Genomic DNA, 27,787 nt, shown 5'->3' on the forward strand with positions numbered 1-27,787 from the left:
ATCATTAAGTTGGTCTTTGGACACAACTGTTATAATGGTATAACTTAGTGCGCCGCACATCGACGTCTCGACATTCCCTGGCCTTGTTGTAGTAGTAAAAGAATCCTTTTTTTGTTTTCAGTTTTTTAACAAAACCATTTTCCCACAATGTGATCTGGCTTGTTAGCCAATTGTACCTCATTCTGACTGTTGTATGCTTTGTAGTCAACTTCGTCACTATGCGGCATATGGTGACCTTATATGATGTTAAATCATGTGTCAAATCCTCACTTTTCTGCTCTTCTTTTAAACCCCGGAGATTGAATGACGCCAAAGTGAACTCATTATTCGAAACGTGCGAAAAAGACATTTGTTTTAAGAACCAGACATTTGATCTAAAAATCCGAGACATTAATTTCAATAATTAAAATCTAAATATTCCGGGACAAAAAATTTGTTTCACAGAAAAACGACAGTCAGTAATTTAAGGATTGCTCCAAAGCTAAAAGAACGTCAAATCCTCAGGTTTTGGGCAAATTCGACTCCCCCATTCATCTCCACATGAACGACCTGATCAATCCTGCACGTGAATGCTCCAAAAAGAAGATCCTCAGCCTCTTTAGTTGGCTCATCTCATCCGAACAAGTACCCCAATCCCTCCCACTCAGAAAATGGAACTGACAGTCCAACAGACCCTCCAACTGCCCACCGTGGTTCAAGAAAGGGAATTCCGTCGCCTATTTCCAGACAGGACTGACGATTCAGCCTTTGTTGACTTTTACGGTTGTTTGTTGGCTTATTTGAGGGGCCGGGGAGTTTCTGGAGTCGGACGAAGAAGCCCGACTGAACTGGCTGAATTGGACAGGGAGTTGTCAGTCTACAAGGAGAAATACGTATTCCTGCCTGTCTGGTTATGCAGGAGTCGGAAAAGAGGGAGGAAATGGAATGTGAGGAACTCAGATCGATGCTATGAACTGTCAAATCAGTCTTCTATTGCCGTCGATTGAAGTTAGAACACAGCAAACTGAGACTGGACTGCGAATTCAGAGGTGGTGGGTGGAGGAATGTCGTAGAATTGGAGATTGAGCGAGGAAGGGGACTGTTGGGTGTGGAGAGTGTGCCGTGGGTGGAGGAGTCGACTTATTGTCCGGACATAGAGGACTGTACTCGGCAGGAGGAGGTGGTCAGGATGGAGAAGTTGAGGGAGATTGCGGAGACGAATGTCAAATTGAGAGCACTGGTAGTCCACTCTGGTGAGTAGATATCGGAATATGTGATGTTCTACAATGAATGTGTCTCCGACGTGGAGAATGTGACGGAATATGACAGTTTGCGACTGGAGGTGTTCCATCAAGTCCCACTAACCTTTTTTATCAGAGAAAATTAACCGTTTTCGTTAAGTCAGGTTCTGAACCTTCTTGTGATAAAATATAGACTTATTAGGTTTTAGCCTCGGGCCAGGCATGGTCGAGCCTAATTAAATTAAAAAACTTTATATATCAGAATCAACTTAAATATACTCAATAATTTTACCTCGGATGTCAAAAAACCTGTAGAACGAAAAAATTAAAAGATCCAAATTAAAATCCAAATGATTAGAAATAGAAAAAAGTCCAAATTATTTTAAAAAAGTAAAGAAAGAAATTAAGAAGAGCGTCTGGGAAGATACTGCGAGCATAAGCAAATGGGATTATATCCGGCTCGCTTCTATCTTGCCTATGAATAAATTGAAATAAATTGACCATTTCACAATGACCTTCAACTCTCCATCAATTCTACTGACAGAAATGATATTCTCGAGTACATAAGTATTATCAGTCTGGGTTGTAGTGCTAATCATTTTAGTATGGGCTGTTTTTTTAGATTCTTCAAAATTATTAATCATATACAGTGAAAACCCTCGAATCCGCTGCTTCTCGAATCCGCCGCTTCTCGAATCCGCTTGTTTTAATCAAAAATTTGAAATTTCCTATGAATGATTCTTGAATCCGCTTGTTTCTCGAATCCGCTCCTCAAGTATTATGAAAAATAATTTTTTTATCTAATTGTAAGTTAAATTTAATTAACATTTTATAATTCTCATTACACGTTAAATTGTATTTTGTGATGCGTCGCTGTGTTAGACTTTCTATCAACGAAAAAATTTCTATACTACGTTATATTTCTGACAACCATTCGTTTCTGCACCTCAAATTTCCAGATTTTTTCTTCACGGTTAAAAAAGAAAATTTTTCCGAGAACTATAAACGACCTTAAATCAAAATCGGACCTTTTGAATAGGACTGACATCAAAAAATTAAACATAACGAGAATCCAAAACTCAAATTTAATGAAATTGATGTAGCGATGTTTTCCAGAATTTAAAGCAAGTCGTGGGTGGCTAGAAAAGTTTTAAATTACGAAATGGTATCAAGTAAGAAAATTTCACGGAGACAGTGGATCAGTAAATCATGATGAAAAATCTATTACTGATTTTAATGAAACAATGAGTTTAAAAATTGAACAATATGGATTGGACAATGTTATAATGCAGATGAAACTGTGTTTTTTACAAGGCGATTCCTTCCAAAAGTGTGTGCACCAAATCACGGCCTGGAATAAGTTGTCGAAGGATCGATTTTCGTTACTATTATGCGCAATTGTTCTGGTTCCGATAAAAGAAGGCCTGTGATGATAGGAAGATTCAAAAGTCCAAGGTGTTTTAAAAATTTCAACATTGGAAATATGTTACCTACACCCATTCCAATAAGGCATGGATGAACCGTGAAATTTTTAACAAGTGGCTCAGTGATTTTGATTCTGAACTTGCAAAGAAAAAAAGAAAAATTCTACTTGTAATAGATCAATGTCCATCTCATCAAATTATTGTCACGTTAAACTCAATTGAAATTCTTTTTTTGCCTTCTAGAACATCCTCGCTCTTGCAACCAATGGATCAAGGAATTATAAAATGCTTTAAAGCCGAATTTACCAATCTTAATAATAAAATGGTATGGTGTGTGTCTGTCTGTCTGTGTGTCTGTCTGTCTGTCTGTGTGTGCACACCAACTTCAAATTGGCAATACGATGTCCTCGACTTACATGATGAGGTCCTTAAAACCTTCCCCCCAAAAAAAATTAAAAAAAATTTTTCTGCGTTTTGGTCAAAATGAACAACTACGATGTCCTCGACTTACATGATGAGGTCCTTAAAACCTTCCCCCCCAAAAAAAATTAAAAAAAATTTTCTGCATTTTGGTTAAAATGAACAACTACGATGTCCTCGACTTACATGATGAGGTCCTTAAAACCTTCCCCCCCAAAAAAATTAAAAAAAAATTTTCTGCATTTTGGTTAAAATGAATAACTACGATGTCCTCGACTTACATGATGAGGTCCTTAAAACCTTCCCCCCCAAAAAAATTAAAAAAAAATTTTCTGCATTTTGGTTAAAATGAACAACTACGATGTCCTCGACTTTCATGATGAGGTCCTTAAAACCTTCCCCCCCAAAAAAATTAAAAAAAAATTTTTCTGCATTTTGGTTAAAATGAACAACTACGATGTCCTCGACTTACATGATGAGGTCCTTAAAACCTCCCGCCAAAAAATCAAAAAATTATTTTCTGCATTTTGATTAAAATGAACAACGCGGATGTCCTCGACATTCATGATGAGGTCCATTAAAACTTTCCAGGCAAAAATCTCACGTATTAAGAATATCCTTGATGAAAACGACAGCGAGAATATTAACAATGATGAACTCCCAATTATTCGCGATAAAGAAATTCAATTCATCCTATGTTTTTCTCTTTAAAATTAAATGCATATATCATTAACGACCATGAATCAAAATTAAAGCTATTATCATAGAGTGTGCAATTAACAGATTTTGAAATGACAGCGCAATCAGAAGAATTTGCGTAAAAATATTAACTATTTAGTTAAGTTTTTCGTAAAGATTGAATTTATTTTCGGTATTCCTCTTTTCCTAAACTTTTTTATTATTCAAAAATAATTTTTTCAATAGATAACCGAAGGAGGGAAGACGACCTAAGAAAAGAAGTTTTTCGTAAAGATAGAATTTATTTTCGGTATGCCTCTTATCCTAAACTTTTTTATTATTCAAAAATAATTTTTTTAATAGATAACCGAAGGAGGAAAAACGAAGCTGAAGAAAAAACGGTCAGCTTAATAAGGTAATTAATCAAATCTTTTTTGTGTGTCGCTTTCTTGCCTGTCGCTTTTTTGTGTGTCGCTTTCTTGCCTGTTGCTTTTTTATGTGTCGCTTTCTTGCCTGTCGCTTTCTTGCCTGTCGCTTTCTTGCCTGCCGCATCTCTGCCTGCCGCATCTCTGCCTGCCGCATCTCTGCCTGCCGCATCTCTGCCTGCCGCATCTCTGCCTGCCGCATCTCTGCCTGCCGCATCTCTGCCTGCCGCATTTCCGCCTGCCGCATCTCTGCCTGCCGCATTTCCGCATTTCCCCCCATCTCACCCAAATAAAAAAAGAAAAAAAAAAGGAAATTACAAAGAAACACGAAAAAATCAAATATAAAAAGTTAACAAATAAAAAAAAGAAAATAAAGCCCAAAAAAAAGAAAATAAAAAAAAAGAAAAAAAACTTAAAAAATTAAAAAGAAAATAAACAAAAAAAGAAAAAAAAACTTAATAAATAAAAAAAAGAAACTAAAAGACAAAAAAAGAAAAAAAATTTAAAAAATAAAAAAAAATTTAAAAATAAAAAAAAATTTAAAAATAAAAAAAAATTAAAAAATAAAAAATTAAAAAACTTTTAAAAAATAAAAAAATGAAATAAAAACACAATAAAAATCGAAAAAAAAACACAATAAAAATCAAAAAATTAAACAACTAAAAAATAAAAAAAGAAAATAAAACAAAAAAATCAAAAAAAGTAAATAAAACACAAAAAAAAGAATAAAAAAATAAAAACACAATAAAAAACAAAAAATAAAAAAACAAAAAATAAAAAATAAAAACAAAAAAAATTCAAAAAATAAAAAAAAAAATTTAAAAAATAAATGAAAAAAGAAAAAAAAATTAAAAAAATAAAAAAAGAAAATAAAAACACAATAAAAAACAAAAATAAGAAAAAATTCAAAAAAGAAAAAAAAGGAAATTACAAAGAAACACGAAAAAATCAAATATAAAAAGTTAACAAATAAAAAAAAGAAAATAAAGCCCAAAAAAAAGAAAATAAAAAAAAAAGAAAAAAAATTTAAAAATTAAAAGAAAATAAACAAAAAAAGAAAAAAAACTAATAAATAAAAAAAAGAAACTAAAAGACAAAAAAAAGAAAAAAAAAATTAAAAATAAAAAAATTTAAAATAAAAAAAATTTAAAATAAAAAAAAATTAAAAAATAAAAAAAATAAAAAAAATTTTAAAAATAAAAAAATGAAATAAAAACAAATAAAAATCGAAAAAAAAACAATAAAAATCGAAAAAAAAAAACAAATAAAAATCAAAAAATTAAAAAACTAAAAAATAAAAAAGAAAATAAAACAAAAAATCAAAAAAAGTAAATAAAACACAAAAAAAAGAATAAAAAAAAATAAAAAACACAATAAAAAACAAAAAATAAAAAAAATAAAAAAAATAAAAACAAAAAAAAATTCAAAAATAAAAAAATAAAATAAAACACCGCAAAAGACAAAAAAAAAATAAAAAACAAAAAATCGAAAAAAATAAAAAAAGGAAAATAAAACACAAAAAAAAAAGAAAAAAATTTTAAAAATAAAAAAAGAAAATAAAAACACAAAAAAGCAAAAAATAAGAAAATAAAAAACAAAAAAAATCAAAAAATACAAAAAAAGTAAAAAATAAAAAAAAGAAAAAAAATTTAAAACATAAAATAAAAAAAATTTAAACATAAAAAAAGAAAATAAAACCCAAAAAAATCAAAAAATAAGAAAATAAAAAAAAAAAAAAATTAAAAAATAAAAAAAAGTTAAAAAAAAAATAAAACACAAAAAATCAAAAAATAAGAAAATAAAAACAAAAAAATTAAAAAATAAAAAAAAGTTAAAAAATAAAAAAAAAGAAAATAAACAAAAAAAGAAAAAAAATTAAAAAATAAAACAAAAAATTTAAATAAAAAAAAGAAACTAAAACACCAAAAAAGAAAAAAATTTAAAAAATAAAACAAAAAATTTAAATAAAAAAAGAAACTAAACACCAAAAAAGAAAAAATTAAAAATAAAACAAAAAATTTAAATAAAAAAAAGAAAATAAAACACAAAAAAAGAAAATATCTGTAGAAACCTCCGGGGCCATGAGCCAAAAATCGTTTGAAAATCGTCGTGAGGGTCGGGAATCTGATCTCGAGAAGACGGAAGAGCCTCGGGAGAAGCAATGGTTGTTCCAAAGAATATCCATTGCGATCCTGAGGGGCAAGTCTTCTCGATCATCAGCAGCTAAGATTATGATGATCATTTTCGCTCTTTGATTTTAATAAGATTCTATTTTTGATAAAACACAATAAAAAACAAAAAATAAAAAAAAATAAAACACAAAAAAAAATTTTAAAATAAAAAAAGAAAATAACAAAAAAACTTTAAAATTTGTCTGCCGCCGTGTGTGCACACTTCAACAAACCGTGCGCGGAACGCGGAAGCAACCGTACTGCTGGGCTCTAACCCCTGCCCCGTCGAGCACGCAGATCGAGCTGGATCTCTTAATTGATTCTTATTTTCACTTAAAAATTATTTACTTTGAATTAAAATTAGATTAATTTTTTAACAGCCTATTAAGATAATGCTTAAGAGCCCTTACAGTTTCCGGAAATTTAGCTTAGTGACCTTGATTAGACAAACCACTTCAGATAGCAATTAAGATAAGGCTTAAGAGCCCTTTACAGTTTACGGAAATTAGGCTTAGTGACCTTGATTAGACAAACCACTTCAGATAGCAATTAAGATAAGACAAGGCTTAAGAGCGTTAAATGTTCAATATGTATTACTGCGTGGCGTAAAAAATAAGATTAGTATGGTGGGTAGTCAGAATATGGAGAGTTTCACCGAAGATATCGTGGATGCCAAAACAAACGAACAAACTGAGCTTGGGGGGAGTGTAAGTAATGTAGGTGCGGGCATAGGTAATATAGGTGTAGGAAATGCAGGAAATGTGGGCGCAGGAAGTGTAGGTAGTGTAGGTGCATGCGTAGGTAATCTAGGTGCAGGAAATGTAGGTAGTGTAGGCTTATGTAATGTCAGAGAAAATAAGATTACTCATCAGTTGTCAGAAGATCATCAATCGATCCGTTTCGATGAAAATAACTTCAGTAAAGAGGTATTAATATTAGATTTATTTTTAGTGTATGGAAACGGATTACCTATTGAGAAACAAAGAATATTTGGAAAATACACAGGTTTTAGATAATTTATGTAGCACGAAACGTAAAAAAGTTAGTGTAGGAAATAATAATTTTAAACGATATAGTTTCGATGATATGAGTGTTAGTCTAGATAATAAATTTAACATTAAAGTAAATAGTTCAAATGAGACGTTTTCGATCTCAAATTTTAGACGAGAAAAGAATAGATTGCGCATGGCTATGAAAAGGGCAGCCGAGTCACAAGATCAAAAGGAACATCGACAAGAATGCAACAGATTAAGAGCAACTATAAGAAGGAGGCAAGAGACCGATGATATGAGGAATTTCAGAAAAGAACAAGATAGAATGGGGAAGGCTATTACTAGGGAACAAGAGTCACAAGAACAGAGGGAACATAGACAAGAACAAGATAGAATGGGGAAGGCTATTAGTAGGGAACAAGAGTCACAAGAACAGAGGGAACATAGGCAGGAACAAGATAGAATGGGGAAGGCTATTAGTAGGGAACAAGAGTCACAAGAACAGAGGGAACATAGGCAGGAACAAGATAGAATGGGGAAGGCTATTAGTAGGGAACAAGAGTCACAAGAACAGAGGGAACATAGACAAGAACAAGATAGAATGGCAACGGCTATTAGTAGGGAACAAGAGACAGAAGAACAAAGGGAACATAGGCAAGAGCAAAATAGAATGGGAACTGCTATTAGTAGGGAAAAAGAGACTCAAGAACAGAGGGAACATAGGCAAGAACAAGATAGAATGGCAACGGCTATTAGTAGGGAACAAGAGACTCAAGAACAGAGGGAACATAGACAAGAACAAGATAGAATGGCAACGGCTATTAGTAGGGAACAAGAGACAGAAGAACAAAGGGAACATAGGCAAGAGCAAAATAGAATGGGAACTGCTATTAGTAGGGAAAAAGAGACTCAAGAACAGAGGGAACATAGGCAAGAACAAGATAGAATGGCAACGGCTATTAGTAGGGAACAAGAGACTCAAGAACAGAGGGAACATAGGCAAGAACAAGATAGAATGGCAACGGCTATTAGTAGGGAACAAGAGTCACAACAACAGAGGGAACATAGACAAGAACAAGATAGAATGGCAACGGCTATTAGTAGGGAACAAGAGACTCAAGAACAGAGGGAACATAGGGAAGAACAAGATAGAATGGCAACGGCTATTAGTAGGGAACAAGAGTCACAAGAACAAAGGGAACATAGGCAAGAACAAGATAGAATGGCAACGGCTATTAGTAGGGAAAAGAGACTCACAGACAACAAGGGAACATAGGCAAGAACAAGATAGAATGGCAACGGCTATTAGTAGGGAACAAGAGACTCAAGAACAGAGGGAACATAGGGAAGAACAAGATAGAATGGCAACGGCTATTAGTAGGGAACAAGAGTCACAACAACAAAGGGAACATAGACAAGAACAAGATAGAATGGCAACGGCTATTAGTAGGGAACAAGAGACAAAAGAACAAAGGGAACATAGGCAAGAGCAAGATAGAATGGGAACTGCTATTAGTAGGGAACAAGAGACTCAAGAACAGAGGGAACATAGGCAAGAACAAGATAGAATGGCAACGGCTATTAGTAGGGAACAAGAGTCACAACAACAAAGGGAATGCCGACGAGATCGGAACACAAGAAGAAATTCAGTTAGGAGGAACCAACTAACTCAGGATGAACATCAGACAGAAAATCGACTACGAGTTTCACGCAGGAATAGTAGGGTATCAAATTCTATTGGTTTAGAAAACACTGGATTTAATTATAATAGGGGCATTGAGTATAGAAATTTAGGTAATGTAGGTGCTTTAACGGAGATATGTACTTTTTGTTTAGCTATGAAATTTAAGGGGGAAACTATCGGAATGTGCTGCAGTCGCGGAAAGGTACGTTTACCAGTTTTAGACCCGCCTCCTGAGCCTCTTTTAACACTGTTGAGGAATGATACACCATCATCTAGGCACTTCGTTGATAATATTCGCAGGTACAATAATGTTTTTCAGATGACATCTTTTGGTACAAGTGGAAATTTCAATCCGACGGGCTATATGCCCACATTTAAGGTACTTGGGCAAGTGTATCACAGGATGGGTTCACTCCTTCCAAGTGAAGGCGAGGATTTTAAATTTTTACAAATTTACTTTATAGATAATCACGAAGAACAATCTAACCGAAGATGTCTAGCAGATTCAAGACTACGAGGCAACATTATTAGTTCGTTGCAAAATATGTTGCAAATGTGCAACACGTATATTTCATCTTTTAGATCTGTTCTGAGATCCACAGCAGATGAAGATTGTAAGGTAATTATACATGCAGATAGGACACCTGCAAATGAACATAACCGTCGATACAACGCACCAACGTCAAACCAGGTTGGAATTCTAATAGTAGGTCAACACTATGACTCGAGAGACATAATAATAAACAAGAGATCCACTGGATTAATGAGAATTTCAGAGACACATCGGTCATATGATGCACTTCAGTACCCATTATTATTTCCGAGAGGAGAGGATGGGTACAATTTTAAGGTAATGCATTTTAATCCGTCGACTGGTTTAACTACTACTAAAAAAACCAGTTGTATGGAATTTTATTCTTATAGGTTGATGATAAGAGAGCAGGAATTCAACATTCTACATCGTACAGGCCAGTTATTTAATCAGTTTATTGTAGATATGTATGCGAAAATAGAGGCAGAGAGACTTCTCTACATTCGGTTGAATCAGCGGAAACTGAGAGCAGAAGAGTATATACATCTAAGAGATGCCATAATGAATGACGGTAATGTGTCTAATGTAGGTCAAATGGTTATTTTGCCTTCGTCATTCACGGGAGGACCAAGATATATGCATGAGCGAACTCAAGATGCTATGACATACGTTAGAAATTACGGAACTCCGGATCTGTTTATCACTTTTACGTGTAATCCGAAATGGCCAGAAATTAGTGATAACATATTTGTAGGACAAAAGGTCGAGTATAGACAAGACATCATAGCACGTGTTTTTAAACAAAAAGTCGATAAGATGATTGATCTTCTATGCAAGGGACAGATTTTTGGGAAGACAAGATGCCACATGTATACAGTAGAGTGGCAAAAAAGAGGTTTACCACATATACATATATTAGTATGGTTAGTAACTAAAATTAGGCCTACAGAGATAGACGATTGCATACGGGCAGAATTGCCAAATCCAAATGAAGATAGAGAATTATACGAGATCATCAAAAGAAATATGATACATGGTCCGTGTGGCATATATAACAGAACATCACCGTGTATGCAAGATGGTAAGTGTTCTAAAGGGTACCCAAAAAACTTAATAATTAACACGCAAACAGGTGAAAATGGATTTCCATTTTACCAGAGAAGGGGAGCAGCTGAAGGAGGATATACTGCAACCCTCCACGAAGGAAAAGAAAATGAAATAACAGTTGATAACAGATGGATAGTGCCTTATAATCCACTATTAAGTAAGATTTTTGATGCACATATCAATGTGGAATTTTGTAATTCAATTAGATCAATTAAATATGTATGTAAGTACATTAATAAAGGGTCGGATCAGGCAATCTTTTCAATAGAGCAACGTGATGAGCCAACTTTTTATCAACATGGACGCTATATCTGCAGTAATGAAGGAGCATGGAGAATTTTTGGATATCCGATTCATGAAAGATATCCATTGGTTATGCATTTAGGGGTTCACCTGGAAAATGGGCAAAGAATTTATTTCACAGAGCAGAATGCACGCAATCAAGTTACAAATGCAAGAAATTCAACTCTGATGGCATTCTTCGAATTATGTCGTACAGATCAATTTGCAAAGACTATATATTATGTTGATGTTCCTAGATATTATACATGGGATGTCGCGGGGAAGAGATTTAAGAGAAGGATAAGAGGAAATCCAGTAAATGGACATTCAGGAATTGTAAGTGCAGATGCATTGGGTAGAGTATATACAGTGCATCCAAATAATTTTGAATGTTATTGTGTTAGGTTACTTTTGCACACCGTACGAGGGCCAGAATCTTTCACTGATCTACGGACTGTAGATGGAGTACTCTGCGAAACATACAGAGAAGCCTGTTTTAAATTAGGTCTTTTAGAGGATGATAATCACTGGAATCAGACTTTAACAGAAGCTGAACTTGCAGATTCCCCATCGCGACTAAGGTATTTATTTACTTTGATGCTAGCCCATTGTGGGTTAGCAAATCCACAACAACTGTGGGAAGGTCACCGAGAAAGCATGTGTGAAGATATATTAAGAGAGAAGAATAGATTGAGTTTCGATGCAGAGATTTTCAACATTGGATTAATCATGATAGATAGATTGCTAATATCTATCGTTGGTAAGAGTGTAGGTGAATTTGGTTTTATAATCAGCGATATTCATAATATTAATTCATTTGATGAGCATTATAATTTAGAAGAACTTCGAACAATAGTGGAAGAAAGAGAACAAAGCTTAACCACTGGCCAGTTGGAGGTATACAGAGAAATTAATCGAGTCATCCAAGAAGAAAACGGTTCTATCATTTTTATTGATGCACCGGGTGGAACAGGTAAGACCTATCTTCTAAATCTATTATTAGCTAAGGTCAGAAGCGAAAATAAACTAGCTTTAGCAGTTGCATCTTCTGGAATTGCTGCAACTCTTTTAGATGGCGGTCGAACCGCACATTCGACATTCAACATTCCGTTGAATCTCTCATATACTACTGAACCGGTTTGTAATGTAAAAAAAAATTCAACTACGGGTAATAGAATTATGCATTCTAGGTTAATTGTTTGGGATGAATGTACGATGGCTCATAAAGGCGCATTCGAAGCAGTTGATCGAACATATAGAGATATCAAGAATTGTAGCGACCATTTATTTGGGGGAGCAATAGTTGTATTGGCAGGTGATTTTAGACAGACGCTGCCAATTATTCAAAGAGGGACGCCTGCGGATGAATTGAATGCCTGCCTCAAATCGTCATATTTGTGGACACACGTGAAAAAGGTAAGCTTAGATGTAAATGTACGTGCACATTTACAAGGCGTTAATAGCATATTCCCACAAATCCTTCTAGATATTGGAAATGGGGCAATCACTTCAGAAATGCAAGACCAGAAAATTAGGCTACCGGAAGAATTATGTATTTTCGTAGAAACAGCAGAAGAATTATTGAATGCCGTCTATTCCGAACTATCTGAACACTACGTGAATTTCGACTGGCTGCGTGAACGAGCTATATTAGCTCCACTTAATGATGAGGTACTTAATATAAATTTAGATTTATTAATGAAAATCCCTGGCAGAGAAAGAATATATAAATCGGTCGACGTTATTATGGACCATGAAAGGGCCTGCGAATATCCTGTAGAATTTTTAAATTCCTTAGATCCATCTGGAATGCCGAATCATCTATTGAAATTAAAAATAGGTGTACCGGTTGTGTTACTCCGCAATCTAGCGCCACCTAAATTATGCAATGGTACAAGGTTGGTTATCAAGAATTTGATGGCTAACGTAATAGAAGCGACAATATTAACAGGTAATTACAGAGGTGAGGATGTTTATATCCCACGAATACCTCTGATTTCGGAAGAATTACCTTTTAGATTTAAGAGACTACAATTTCCGCTGAAGATAAGTTTTGCTATGACAATAAACAAGGCCCAGGGACAGTCTTTAAAGGTAGTAGGCTTATTTTTAGAGAACGAGTGCTTTTCACATGGCCAGCTGTATGTGGGGTGCTCAAGGGTAGGTAGAAGAGAAATTTATTTATATTTGCCAAGGATGGACGGACTGCAAACATCGTTTATCCACAGGCCTTAGAATAAGGTTATATCAAAGCAGGTCGCATTTATATATCTACATAAATTTATAGTTATTTAAGGAAACTGCGAGCGTAGCGAGCAGGGCCTCCGCAGGAGCTAGCTCGCAGTGAGCGAAGCGAACTGCTGAGCTAGTATTTAATAATATGTCGCGAGCGCAGCGCCGACCCGAGCGTAGACGCGACTTGACAGCTAAAAGCCTATCATCAACAATATATTTATTAAATTATTTAAAATTTTAACATGATTTAAAATTAAAATTGAAATACACTTAAGTTTTCCATTGAATCCATAAAATAATTTATAGTAGACCTTAATAGAAAAGTTAAAATCAATGAATACTGAACGCTACAGTGCGACCTCGAATTGGGGAAAACCAAGTAGCGGGGAAACCCTCTTTTTTGGGGAAGGAAACCTTGCTTTTGGGGAAATATTTTTGCCATCCCTATAAAATACGATGATTTTTAATGAAATAAACCCCCTACCGGGGAAAAATTTTATATTATCATAAACGATTAATTAATATATTTGTATAATTTTTGATTTATTATTATTTATTTATTGTAACCTGTTTTTCCAAATTTGTAATCAATAATTTTAAAATTTATTTAACCTGGTAACTTAGTTAGTTAGCTAATTAACCTGATAAAAATTGAAATTATCAATTTTTAAAGTTATTTTATAAATTTTAGAAAGCCAATGCCTAGAAAACTAAATCAAAGTGAAAAGATCAGAATTTGCAAGGATATACAGTCGGGTCATAAGGACAAAATGATTTGTGAAAGATTTAACATCTCTAAAGGAATGCTATACCGACTAAAAAAGAAAAGGGAAGGAATCTTAGCTCAAGGTTTCTCAACATCCGAAGGGACAATTGGATACGATTTGAATGCCCAAGTTTACGAGATTTTTCGTAATCTCAGGTCGAAAGGTTTCCCAATTAATGGGCCAACCTTAAAGCTTATTGCACGTAAAATTGCGTATAGAAATTCAAATCATGATTTCACTGCTTCTAATGGATGGCTTTACAGATTTAAGAAACAATTCGAAATAAAATTCAGAATATTACATGGCGAATCACGATCAGCTGATAAAGAAGGTGCGGAAAACTTCCGATCAACTTTCAATGATTTGCTTGAAAACTATGGGGGAGAAAACATTTTCAACTGTGATGAAACTGCATTATTTTATAAAGCTGTTTCCAAAAAGAGTTTTGTTGAAAAAAATGAGTCACACAGCGGACATAAAATAAGAAAAGAACGTATGACACTTCTTTTGTGTTGCAGTTTCACAGAGAAAAATATAAACCGCTTATAATTGGGCGTACGAAGTCACCAAGAGTATTAAAAGGTGTGAATCTGAGAGAAATTGGCATTGAATATGATGCTTCGTGCAAAGCCTGGATGACAAAAAATATTTTTGAAAATTGGTTATCTCGATTTAACGAGGAAATGAGAGAGAAAAGAAGGAAAATAGCATTGTTAATTGATAATGCAACTTGTCATGCTGTTTCTCTCAAACTTTCAAACGTCGACGTAATATTTTTTCCAAAAAATACAAGTTCCTTAATTCAGCCATGTGACCAAGGGATAATAAAGGCATTTAAGAATCATTTTAATAACTGGATTATGAAAACAATTATCTATGATAAAAATCCTGCAGGGCAAATAGATGAAGCAATAAAGGGAATTACAATATTGGATGCTATTTCATGTTCGAAATTGGCATGGGACGAGATTACAGACACTTCAATACAACATTGCTTTGAAAAAGCTTTGGAATATGACTGTCGGGGAAAAAGAGGACATCGAAAGAAAGTCTGATTAATTCCGATATTGTGGAAAATGCGATTTTGGAGAGTTTCTGGGATGATAACAGTAGTGATGAAGAGGACTGCAGCGAACAATTTATGGAACATTTGGATGATCAACAAGTTATAAACAATACGGAATGCGCATTCACAATGCTGCTAAATGTTATTAAGCAAGAGACTCCGGAAAATGTACTTGATCTATTCAGATTCAAAGCAAATATTATGAGTTCGATGCGAAAAAAACAAAATACTCGATTAAAATTAACTGATTTTTTATTAAAAAATAAAAATTGTAGTTACCCGTCTCGGTTATATTATTAAGAGAGATATCGAACAGGCGAGACCTAAATTTAATGAAAAACCTTTTTTTGGGGAAAACCTCAAAATTGGGGAAAAATTTCCCAATTCGAGGTCGCACTGTAACTTGGTTTGGTACATTGACGTTTTTTTTGGTACACCAAAAAAATTTGAGAATCACTCCTATAAAATTTAGTAATGTCGGTGAAAATAAAATTAAAAGATTTCAATCGTTAATTGTTATTGGATAAAATTTATATTCATAGTTTGGTGAATACTATCAAAATAAAATTTATGATTATTTTTCAATAAATAATAATTTCGCATCAATTAGTAGCAATTAAATTATCTCTAATCGATGAACATTTTGAGAGATTTTATTAGAAAAAAGCACGTTATATTAAGTCCCAGCGGCAAGGACGCAGTGTGCGTTGCCCCGAACAATGGCCAGGCCGATGCGCTGCCGGAACCAGAGGCCCTCTTTCGTGTCCTTGAGCCTCCTCCCGATGGACTGCCCGACCTCGTTGAGGAATTTCATGGGCCCGCTTTTATCATCAAAAAATAGGAGGAAAATCAAAAAGACTTAATAGTGCATTCCGTGTTTAATTTTTCCTGTTTTTACCTTAGTCTCGATGTTAAAAAAATTAAAAAAATTAAAAAAATCATCAATTATCATTTTCATTATTTTGTGACAGGTTGTATTTTATATGCTGCCCGATAACGTCAATTGAATCTAATCAATGCCTAAAATGTGCATCAACTTTCAATCCTGTTGTTGGACTGAATTATGAGATTTGCCTTGGATTCGGTCTATCAATTTAACAAACACTCTAACAGGGGCGCAGAACCGATCAAAGTTGGGTTGACAAACCGCTCATAGACCTTTAAATTCCATCAATGTCCCTCCCACGTGACTGCATATCTCTCCGAACTGTCGAAATTATATACGAACATTAACTTCTACGAATAAGCCTAGTTTCTGCATCACATTTGAGGAATAATTTAAGATCGCACATTTCACTGATTGTTTTGTTATGAAATGTCAGGATTCCTTCGATGATGATCACCCTCGACGGCGGGATTCCTTGACTTTGTCCTTGACTCTAACACAGTCGAATTCTAGCACCAACCTACTGTGTGTCTTGTAGTCGTACACTGGGATTTCGACGGGCTTAAACTGCATCACATCATTTAGTTTCTCGATGGCCAAATCCATGTCAAATGCTTCTATTTGTAAGTGGGACAAAGTGACCTGGATTGTCAAAGTCGTAGTCACCGTTGTACGCTGCGGTTAATTCCTCGGGGTTGAGTTCCTTGTAGAAGCTGTCGAGAGTGAATATTTGGATGTCGTTCAAGTTATATTGAGAAACAATTTTTTCTGTTAATAAGTTGCAGAAGTATGTCTGTTGGTTGGAAATATGTTAACTGTACTTTTCCAGAGGCACTACCTCCTGCCACACCGATTATGAATGGCCGCAAAACAGTCCTCATGTTGCTGTATTTAACAAATGAGTTAATTCTTTTATTTCTATTTTAGGTTAGCCAATAAATAATTAAAAATTAATTAAACCATTATCAATGACAGGTACTGTAAATTTGTAATCAATTTACAGACTTTATCTTAAATCTAGTGATCCCAAGTTAGTCATATCCCTCGATAATGAAACCGAAATGGAGCTTGTGGCGAATTCATTACATGAGTTTTCACACGGAGGAGTAAATAAAATTGAACATGAATGTCGACAAAGATATTTCACTGTCAAGAATGACATTATCAGAAAAGTCATTCGAAATTGTGAAGTTTGCAAATTTTCGCGTCCTTTAAAAGTTTAAGATTTTTTTTAATTGTAGATTGGAGATATAAATCACCATGTGTTTGCTTCTTGTCTAATGAACGTTTTCAAATAGACATAATAGATCTGAAAAGATTTTCAACACTAAACGAAAATTTCAAATGGATTTTAACGGTCATTGACATTTATAGTAGGTTGGTTTCTTGAAATTTTTTTTATAGATTTGCATTTGCACGACCACTTTATAATAAGTCTGGTAAAGAAGTGTGTCAAAACTTGAGATCTTTGTTTCGCCTAAATGGACCATGCAAATTTCTTCAATCAGACAATGGGTCTGAATTCAAAAAACAAGAAATAACACAACTACGCGTTGATTTAACATCAAACAAATCCACAGAAGGCCCAATAATCCTCGGGTCAAGGAATTGTCGAAAGATTCAATCAAACGATAACCAGGAAGTGTCAAAAATGACGGACAACAGTGAAAAAAAGTGGTTGATAATTGGAAAATGCTGTGTACAGTTATAACATATCTGTCCATTCATTTTCTAACGAATTCCTTTCGAAAGATATCGAGGAATAAAGGGAATAAATTCAATAATCCATGGTTATACATAAATTTCTAATTATTAATTTATTTAAAACACAAAAAAGAAAATTAAAAATTAAAAATTAATTGATATTTCTCTCTTCTCTTAGGGGAACTACTCCGTTGACCGGTCATGTCTTGACACCTCTCCTCTTCGTATTGCAGTAAAGAAAGCAGACTCCTCTGGCAAGTCAACTGACACTCCCAGTTCTTCTCCTCTAGCGATAAGACTATCCGTTTCCTCTCAATTGGTAGTTGTCGACCTTCATGCCATGTTTGTATTCAACGACCATGCTCTCCAGGGTTTTCTTGATTGTCACTGATTGAATGTACGCCTTAGTGGGACCTCTATATTCAACTTTTTCATGTAGGACTTATAGAACTTGGCACTACCCCATCCCATGTCAATACGACAGGGACTATCGTGACTTTTGCCTTGTGAATCTGTGCCAATTCTCCAGCAAGTAGATATACTTGTGGAGTTTCTCTACTTCGACTTGCTCTTAACCTTCCTGGGATGTGACCCGACTTCGATTATCGTTATCTCATTTTCATTTTATCAAGGCACGAAAATGTCTGGCTTGTTGTTTTTAACTTCAATGTCGGTCCTGCAACGTCATGTCTACTCGATTTCAACACGACTATTTCCACGACCGACTGGACTGAGTGTTGCTTTCAATTCCTTGCATTTCTTTATCCGTACTGACGACAGACGTGTAGATGTATGCATCTGACAATTTCATTGTGTCTTCGCATGTATGACCCGTGAAGCATTCTGCTACATCGAGTAGCTAGGTGATCCACGGTTTTTTGCCGAGCCGCAAGGGTTACAATTAGGCTTTGCCTCTCCGAAAAACAAAATTGCGATCCTGGGCCAAGCATATAGTGCCTCGGCCTTGGGCCATTGTTCCATTGGCTAGCCATACATTGGACTCCACGATATCAGCACTCGGTTCCTGAATGCATTTAAACAGCGTTGAATGTATCATCTTCGATTAATGGTGTTGGCCTCAACTCACTCGGTTCAATGTCGATCAATCCGATATAGTAGTTGTAGAGAGAGAGTGCATATTCGTTTATCGCTTTAAAGAGGTTTACTGCACTTAACTTTGTTTTTGCAAGACTCTCGATTCTCTCTTTCACGTTTCGAGCAATTGTTTTCATTACCTCGATTTCTTGACATCACTTCCTCTATCCTCCAAGACTCCCAGGTATCGATACCCAGCACACCCATTCAGACATTTTGTATCTTTCACATAGTCCAGTTAGTCGCAGACTTTTCCGAGTTCCTCTTGAGGCCAACGGCATCAAAATTTCATCGACATCTTCCATCATTTTAGAACGGTGTCTTCTTTCTCAGCGCAATTATTTTCAGGTCGTCAATAAACACAAATGGTTTGTTGAATATGAAACCGTGAACGGTCATTTTGACCTATACGCACCTTCGGGAACTTCATATTCAAGCTCCTACTTAACGGATCCATTACCAGAGTGAGAGTTTGTGGAGAGAGTGAGTCTCCTTGTAAGATTCCTCTTTCCATTTTACAGTTCCAATTCTCTTTTGTTAAGTGTCAAAATGACATTCCAATTTTTGATTAAAGTTTTCACAAAAATTTGTGATCCAATTCGGAATTCCAGACTGATCAAGCACTTGACATAAGAATTCATGATTGACAGAATCAAATGCCTTTCTGACATCGATCCACGTTGCAAATAAGTTATTTCCATACTCACTATTGACACACTGGTTTATTAGTGCTTGTTCCTTTGCGCCTTGGCATTGCCCTTCTAGCTCCCAGCTGATTATCCGAGATAATGTTAAACGCTTCGATATAGTCTGGTTATACATATCTTATGTCTTAGATAATTTAAGTGATGAGTGTGGTGACTATGGAAGAAATGGATGATTTGGTTAATTGTTCGATTCCAGAATCTATTGAAAATTTTCGTAATTTGATTTAAAATATATATTTAGATTATTCCCAGTCAGACAATTTGTTGCCAACTGCGAAGAGAGGTGTTATTTTTGTCAGAAGAGATTCATCATTTTATTTCTTTGATATAAGAAGCCCCTTATTCATATTCATTGTAAATTCATACAAATAGAGACGAAAATTAATAAATCGAAAGTTTTTTTGTCACAACACCAAAATATGACTTCAGGAACTTTTTTTATAAAAATTCATGAATAGTAATTTGATTTCGTTTGGTATTCCGTTTTGGTGCTGTACTTGTCCCGATACTTCTCTAGGAGCGAGGTCACTATGTATTCAGCACAAATGCCCCAAAACTCCTTACCCTCACCTCCTTTTCGTCTCACGTCTGATGTCGGCTTACTAAAAAAATTAAATATTTTTTAAATAATATTTTATCAGCACTATCAAATAATTGTAACTATTGCTTAAATTGATGAATTTTGCGAGATTACAGACTAAATTACTAGTGAACCGATTAAAGAAAAAACAGAGAACGATCAGATCCCGGTCAAAAATAGCTTGCGCGTTTCCGCGCATGATTGTAACAGAGATCCTCTGTCTTAGCCGAGAAGATTCGCTTGCATTCATGTTTCTCCGCGCGATAAGGAGGCAGACGTGTTTTAAGAACTTGATGTTTGCGGGACGAAGGCTGGGGAGGTCTCGAATGCAAAAGGGACAATTACTAGTTGGATTTGGATTGTTAAAATAGTTATTTAAAGAACAAATGAATAAAACAATTATTTTTAAAGTGTTATTTTGTATTCGTGTGCTTAGTAACTGCCTTTGCACCTTCTGTAAAAGCATAAATTCACATAATTATTATTATCAATTTAAATTATTTTAACTATGAGTCATTGAATATTATTGTTAACATTGAATACTCATTATTTCCATATCCTTATTAACATAATGTTCATTTTTACATTTTTTATTAACTATTGAAATTTAAAAGCATGCCATTATTAGTTGAAATTGAATAAAATTATTGTTAGAACAAATTAAATAGCATTCTTTGACCCACAAATGGCTCTGTAAATTTGCTGAATTATAACAGCCATTAATTAAGCAAAAAATTTAAACCCACTTCGTAGTTGTCAAGATGCCAAAAACTACAATAATGGAATGATTGGCCAACATCGATAGCAATTCGAAATTCCTAGCCACTGAAATAGTCATTAATTGCTGATCAATTCTAAATTCCTTGATAGAAAACATATCGGAGTGAATGATTCAGGTATTCAAAATATAATTTACGCATTGAATTATTTTGTTTTATTTAATTACGAAATTGGCGCCATTTAGCATTTTTATTTTTATCGTTTAAATATAAATACTTTATCACGGTAAAAGCCATTAAAATAATCTTTGGAATGTTATCTCATCCTCACCTACAGTTTGAATATAAATTAGTAAAAAAGAACAAAATCCACAAAGTAAGACAAGACCAACTCGGGATATCTTCTAACCCATCAAAGGTATTTATTTCAGCATTAAATGGTAAAATCAAAATCAGAATTTTTCAATATGCTAAATGACATTTACAAAACTTCCCTTATCGATTAAGGAATCCTCTAAAGATTCAATATGCTAAATCTATTGGGGAAGGCAGACAAACTCTACAAATGGAATGTGTAATGGAGGAGGAAGATTAGAGACAGCCGACTTGAATATTGGGCAGTTCAGTGGGATTAGATGAATATAATTTAGAAAGATATGAAGTAAAATGTGATTAATTTATCAGATGTTAAAATCAATGACTTGTCATTATATTGTGAGTGATTATCTGGGGAGGGGTACGTGGGCAAGTAGTAGTAGCCTGGCAATATGAAACTAATCGTCGAGTTGCAATCAAAGTTTTGAAGAAAAATCCGATTCATAAACGTCAAGGAATATCGAGGTTCGTCATAAATAATATTATAGATATCCTTGCTTAAATGTATCAACAATGCTGTGTCGGATTCGAGGCAAGACCACATAATTCTATTCTCGACCATTTTGAACACGCAGGCCACGTTTTTATTGTGTTTGAACTGCTTTCAATCAATTTGTATGATTTCATGAGAAATAATACATTTTTCTCCAATTCCTATTTACGGCATGCGGGCAATACCTTTCAAGTAAGTAATTCAATATCTGACAAATCAAGGTTCTTAAGGCATTAATAAGCTTTCATACCTCGGGATTATCCACACTGATTTAAAGCCGGAGAATATCATGCTGGTTAACCACCAAGAATATCCATTCCACATTAAAGTTATTGACTTTGGCTCTGCGGTATATTGTAATCGAATAAGCGACTCCTTTTACTTACAATCGGATATTACCGGTCATTCTGAGTGATTATGATGTAGGGCACCCGAGGTTATTTGGGTTGTGAGTATGGATGTCCCATCGATGTGTGGTCTCTCGGCTGTATTATGGCAGAATTGGTCACTGGTTGGTCTATATTCCCCGGAGCCAACCAGTATGAGCAGATTCGTTATATATGTTCTGCATTGGGTATTCCCAACGACGCAGTGCTCATGTCTGGGAAGAAGGTGCCTCTGTTTTTGAGAAAACGACTTACTGGAAGCTCAAGGTATAAATATGGCTATTTCAATCTTCAGAATGCTTCTAAATTACTGAGGCTACCGGAAAAACGGTCAAAAATCCGTCGCGATATTCCGTGAAAGATTTGAACAACATTGCCATAAAAGTGGACTTTAATGCTCATATTTAGATTCTAAAATCGTCCCAAAGTGTTCCAAATTTGGATTCATATCAAATCTATCAGCAGGATGTTAATAATTTCATGTTTTCGCTGAGGAAAATCCTCGCAGTGGACCCGAATGAGCGAGTAGCTGCTTGTGATGCAGTGAATCTACCATTTTGGAACTTTACTCCCTATTTGCCTCAGGATTCCAATTGGTATTCATATTTGTGAGTGGATAGGGTGGCCTATAATGTTCGAATAATGTACTCCTCCTATTCCTGGAAATATTTTCATGTCCCTCTACACTTTTATTTACTCCCCACTCAGTCTTCAAAAAGGAGTGTACCCTTTCCTTTCAGTTTTATTGGTCGTTATTAATCTTATCAGATCGTCAAATGAGCCTCAGTAGATGTTTTCCGGCTGTGAGGTAGTTTGGTGTGTGTATTGGGTGTAGTGGAGGTGCTAAAAAAATGTATTATCATTCAAATTTTAAAGATTTGAATTTAAAGTTTGGTTTGTTTCTTTCATATTTAAGCGCTTCATCTTTGCTCCGACACCTTTGATTTTTTGTATTTTTTGAAATTTTCTTAAAAAATGTTTGATGTTGAAATATATTTTTAATGAGGAAATTGTAATTTTTTGAGTTGGGACCACTATAATGTGATACCCAGATAAAGCACGTTAATTAATTTACTCGGTCGATTAATTTAATAATAATTCGATGCCTATTAACTCGGATTAATTAGGGAACCCCGATTAACATTTTTATGTAATGATCATAACGTGTTTTATTAATATAATTCACATGATTTATCTCTATGCCAATTCTCTCCCTAAAACTCAGTTTCTCCTAACTTGATGATTGTCCTGAGTCAATCTTCTCTCCCTTTTCTCACAATGGAGGACAAATTACTCATTATTGAGTTTCTATGTGAGCATTGTGAGTATTATGTGGCTCATCGGCTGATTCCTGTTTATACCGAGTGTCGAGAATGTGGAAAGTTTGTTTCTTTTAGAATTTATGGCAGAGCTAACAATCTGATGAATTGTCACCAATGTTGTGCTGCATTCCACTCCGAATGTGTTTCCAGTTTGCCTGATTCTGGCCAAGTTTGGGTTTGTTCTGCCTACAGGAGTTTTATGGTATGAATTGAGTTCTCAGATGTAGATTGTGGGGGTTCATGATTTGGTTTTGAAAGAATCTTTACTGGGGAGGGATAGAAATGAGAGGAAGTACTACTATATGGCCAGGAGAGTTGTGATGTAAGCACATTCTTTCATTTGTAGTCGTTCGAATTCCTCGGATGACGTGTATTATTCGACCAAACTACAACTTAAAAGACTAATTGAGTGTCTAAATGTCGAAATTGAGTGTGAGAGGAGTTTGGTTGATCTTCTGGGCAAAAATTCGGATATTTTTCGTGCTTTCTCCGTAACTGAGACCCTAACAGACGAGGGTTCAAACATGTCCAAAAAACTTAGTTATATTCAACACGAAAAAGGTATTTTTGTCGAAATTAATATTTCAGCTAATGATGCAAGCAGATCGGCTATTTCTATAAAAATAAATCCTAAAAATGTATGATATATAATATATATTGTAGATATCTCTCTCGAATATAAAAGGGGATAAAAGTATGCGGTTATCTTATGATGTCTTAGCCAATGAGCTGCCGGGCGGGAAGGATGTGAACAATCTTCTACTCAGAAAGAGTGACGGCACCAGAGTGAACGTCAAAGTCCACAAAATTGTACTCCTACGAATGAATGTGCCTCATTCCAGTCCGACAGTGATCAAAGGTAAAGACAAATTAGTTCCTTCACCTCCCCCGTCGAATCCAGAGAGGAGTGATATTGGAGAGTTGTATGTTCTCGGTATTTAGTCCTGATACTAGTCATATATAGGGAGGGATTATCATGAGTATATAAATAAGTACTCGGAACTTGGAAATAAGAATTCGCATGTTGACAGAAAGGCACTCTTGTCTGACTTGTTCTCTGTCAACAACGAGCCGAAATGGAATCTTGATTTTTTTAGTAAACCGAACGAGTTGAATAATTTTTTGTGTGCGAAGTATATTTATCTATCTCAGTCGATCATAGAATGATTCAGTTGGAGAATTATGTTCCTCCTTTCTTCATGAGTCGACTGTGGTCGATAAAGAAACAGAAATGGGTTAATAAAATCCACCGTTCTTCGAACTACCAACAGCTAAGAAGATGACTTTCCATTCTGCAAGCCAACTTTAGGCCAATTGTGTATGTTGATGCTTGGAATGAATTTTTCGGTAAAATCTGACTTTGTTACTGGAATAGGCCTTTTGGAGACAGTTTACTTGTACTCGGAAACCCAAGACTGGTGATGAGACTACGTTGATAAATACTCAGAAATTAGTAAATACACCAAAGGATGATGTTGGATTTTGGAGAACTAATTTAGATTCGAGTTATGATTGGAGAGGAGTGTAGAAGAGGTGGTGGATGGTGTTGGATTGGTTGTTGTAAACATCTTCGATCACGTCCTTTTCATACAATCGGATTGTCGGTACTTTCTCGGAAGGTGGAGGAAATAAAGAACTGATCGAAGAACGGGGGTCTAATCCCAGGTGCGAATATTAGTGATGAAGACTACAATAATGTAAAGTGTTGTGAAGTCATGATAGCAAATGAAAATTGAGGTGTCTGTCTTGAATGAACTGGAGAGGTCGGATAAAAATTTGCAACGACTGTATTCCCCGATTAGTGTGTCGAATGGGATAACAGAACATGGTATATATCCACATTCGTTTATCAATAACTCTATGTATGTATATCTTAATTGACTGTCGTAGTTTGAATGGTATTCTTGACATTCTTCTCAAAGTATTGGAATCCCTGCGACTCCGTATTGTCCGTCAGTTTGAAATGAATTCTAACGATTCTGTTCGTTCTGATTTTAGCACTCCTTCACCACTCAGTTTATATTTGTATAAAATATTCAGTCTCGGTTTTCGATTCAAATTTGAGTTTGTTTACTAATTTGCTTAATTCATATCGAGAAAGTGAAACTAATAACTACTTTGATGTCGGCAGTGATGGTTTTTATACTCTGGCTAGAAAGGTACATCATTTGTGAGATTGGAAAAATAGATCTCTTCTCTTTGGTTTTCAGATACTGCAGATTCGTTTTCGTTAAAACTGTCCAATAAGGAGCCACTTTTATATCCATCAGATGACGTGGAGACATTTACGACATTTACTAATAAACAGAGAATTTTTAATCTGCCTTCAAATTTACATCGAAGGTGATTGTCGTTTTTAGTGTTGGAAGACTTGGTCGTATGCACTTCTGTGGCTGATCAGAGTATTTTGTGAATCGTTTGATTTTCGTTTTTACGATCTTCAGTTATAATCAAAGAAAGGCCACTTAGCCACTCCCTCCTCTGACATTCAAGACAACGGAAGGTATGTCCACTAGTATTATTTTAGGGATTTTGGACGTTCCCCGCGACACGGAGAAAACAGGGTGTAATTTAATGGATAACTCGAGTGGACCGACGGTGTCTGGTTTGTCTATTTTGTGAGCCTGTAGATTCCTCGTCGTCAGAGCCACAAAAGATAAAAGTATTTAAAGGACAGGATGGGGTTATTTACGTTCGAGGTTTGAAGGCAGGACAGAGGTTGGTGCAGATGGAGGATTCCGTTTGGTTTCTTCCAATTCCACTAATTCAGCCCCAGCATATTCTGGAATGTCATCGAGGGTGTCAATCATTCTTATTATAAAAACAGAGAACTGGAAAAATATTTTTCCAGCCAGTTCGAGGCCCTCCACTCCAAACTCAGCAAAGTGCACTCGCAGACCCCGCCACTCCCCCCAAAAAAGTGATAGGGAAACTGGATGCCCAATTTGTGCAGAAAAGACTGGGGGATTTGCATGTATGAGTGATGAGGTGATGCAATTATTTCTCCCAGACCTCCACTCCGAAAATGCCTTTATCTTCTTCCACAGCGACAACAACTGGACTGTCCATCGTCTCCTGGCAGACATTGGTTGGCGGGGGTCCAAGAACTACTTTGTTGTGTCGAAGGTCTCCCACTGCAAGACCAACTACCTGCTGTCCTTCGTACTCCCCCATCGCCACCCAGACCGAGTACTTCCCCCACAGTCCCCAATCACTGTCGAAGTCGTCCTCACTCAAAAGTTCCAGGTGTGTGCCAATTGTGACCACCAGTGCCAGTTCATCGTCCCCGTCGTGTCCTCCCACTTTGCAGTGTCGGGAATGTACTCCACACACGTCTTCCTCCCCAACGGGTCAGTCCGGGATTGGCTAGAACAAGATGAACGCCTTCTTCATCCGCAAAATGAGTGGACCGAACACTCCTCTCCCGTCCTCGGGTATCAACACGTTGGGTCTCCACATCCTCCGTGCCCTCGAGTAATTGCACGCCCACGGACTGTTCAATGGCAATGTCCACCTCGGAAATGTCTTCTTCATCAACGGCATCTTCAAACTGGCCGAAACAGAAAGTTCCCTTCTGGGTGTCTCGTCTTTTCATCGACCTTTGTGCGTGAATCACGGCAGTATTAAGGTTGGTGGGAGTGTCGAGGTAGTCCGCTACCGCATTCGACGTGTATTTGTACGCACACATGCTCTACGAGGCTGCCATCGGGCGCATTCTCATGGAAACATTCGTCGACGTTGAGTCAGTCTACTTCAAAGACCAGGACTTGGGTAGACATGTCACTCATTTCTAGTGCCCGTCCTCTCCGCCGTCCTGGGAAAGCAGACACTCAAGTCGGGCATTCCGTTATTCCAAAACTTGTCCAAATTCAAGTAGTGTGCGTTCTCACCCCACAGATACTACCGAAATGTGTCCGACGAGTATGTCTCCAATCCTATCCACGTCCCACCAAAATGCAGGGATTGCTCGAGGCCCACTCGGCCAGTTGACTGCAAAAAAAGGTAAGTATACAAACAAGGTGTCCTCACTTCCTCGAGAAGAAAGGAACAAAATATTATCTCGCCATAAAGTCTGTTTTGAGTGGAGAATTGACTAGAAACAAATTTCCTCGAAGGAGAGTAACTCGGATGTGAAAAAGGAGTCTCCTGTCTTCCCTGCCCCCCATCCATCAATGGAATTGTCGAGGATACACCAAGACCCTTCCTTACCGATATTCGAAGGTTTCAAAAAGATTAATTTGGAATGTTCATATTTTATCATCATGGAAATTAAGTTTTTGCTTGCCTGAGATGGATGTGCCAGAACACTCGTGTTTTGGAGGATATGATTTGTCAGCAAAGGGGATTAAATAAGGAAATGACTGGAATAGCACACAAGTGTCACTGAGAGATTACTTGTCGGTTAAAAAGGCCAAACCTAATTTTAAAAAAGAGCCTATCTGTTGTACTACGAACGACTCAGTTTCACCCGATTGAGTCTGAATTGTCGCATTCGTAGGAATATCGAGCTTATAATG

The 27,787-nt window shown here is 35.8% G+C and overlaps 2 protein-coding genes across 2 annotated transcripts; both read left to right on the forward strand.

Annotated features, from left to right (window-relative positions):
- Nucleotides 1-7,523: 7,523 nt before the first annotated feature.
- Nucleotides 7,524-8,606, forward strand: LOC115231846 (trichohyalin-like). The gene has a single exon (XM_029801765.2). It carries the CDS (start codon nt 7,524-7,526, stop codon nt 8,604-8,606), a length of 1,083 nt encoding a protein of 360 aa, XP_029657625.2.
- A 16-nt stretch (nt 8,607-8,622) lies between these two features.
- On the forward strand, nt 8,623-14,486 carry LOC115231847. The gene is made up of 2 exons (XM_029801766.1): nt 8,623-12,044; nt 13,862-14,486. The coding sequence occupies exons 1-2, from the start codon at nt 8,623-8,625 to the stop codon at nt 14,484-14,486; spliced, it is 4,047 nt and encodes a 1,348-aa protein (XP_029657626.1).
- The last annotated feature ends 13,301 nt before the right edge of the window (nt 14,487-27,787 follow it).

The sequence above is a fragment of the Octopus sinensis genome, unplaced genomic scaffold (assembly GCF_006345805.1).
Source record: "Octopus sinensis unplaced genomic scaffold, ASM634580v1 Contig18910, whole genome shotgun sequence".
In the NCBI taxonomy this organism is placed as follows: domain Eukaryota; kingdom Metazoa; phylum Mollusca; class Cephalopoda; order Octopoda; family Octopodidae; genus Octopus; species Octopus sinensis.

Coding starts and splice junctions, on each gene's coding strand:
- LOC115231846 (XM_029801765.2), top strand. CDS start 7,524: ATGGCTATGAAAAGGGCAGCCGAGTCACAAGATCAAAAGGAACATCGA.
- LOC115231847 (XM_029801766.1), top strand. CDS start 8,623: ATGGCAACGGCTATTAGTAGGGAACAAGAGACTCAAGAACAGAGGGAA. Junction 12,045..13,861: donor CATTCGACATTCAACATTCC/GTTGAATCTCTC, acceptor TATAAATTTTAG/AAAGCCAATGCCTAGAAAAC.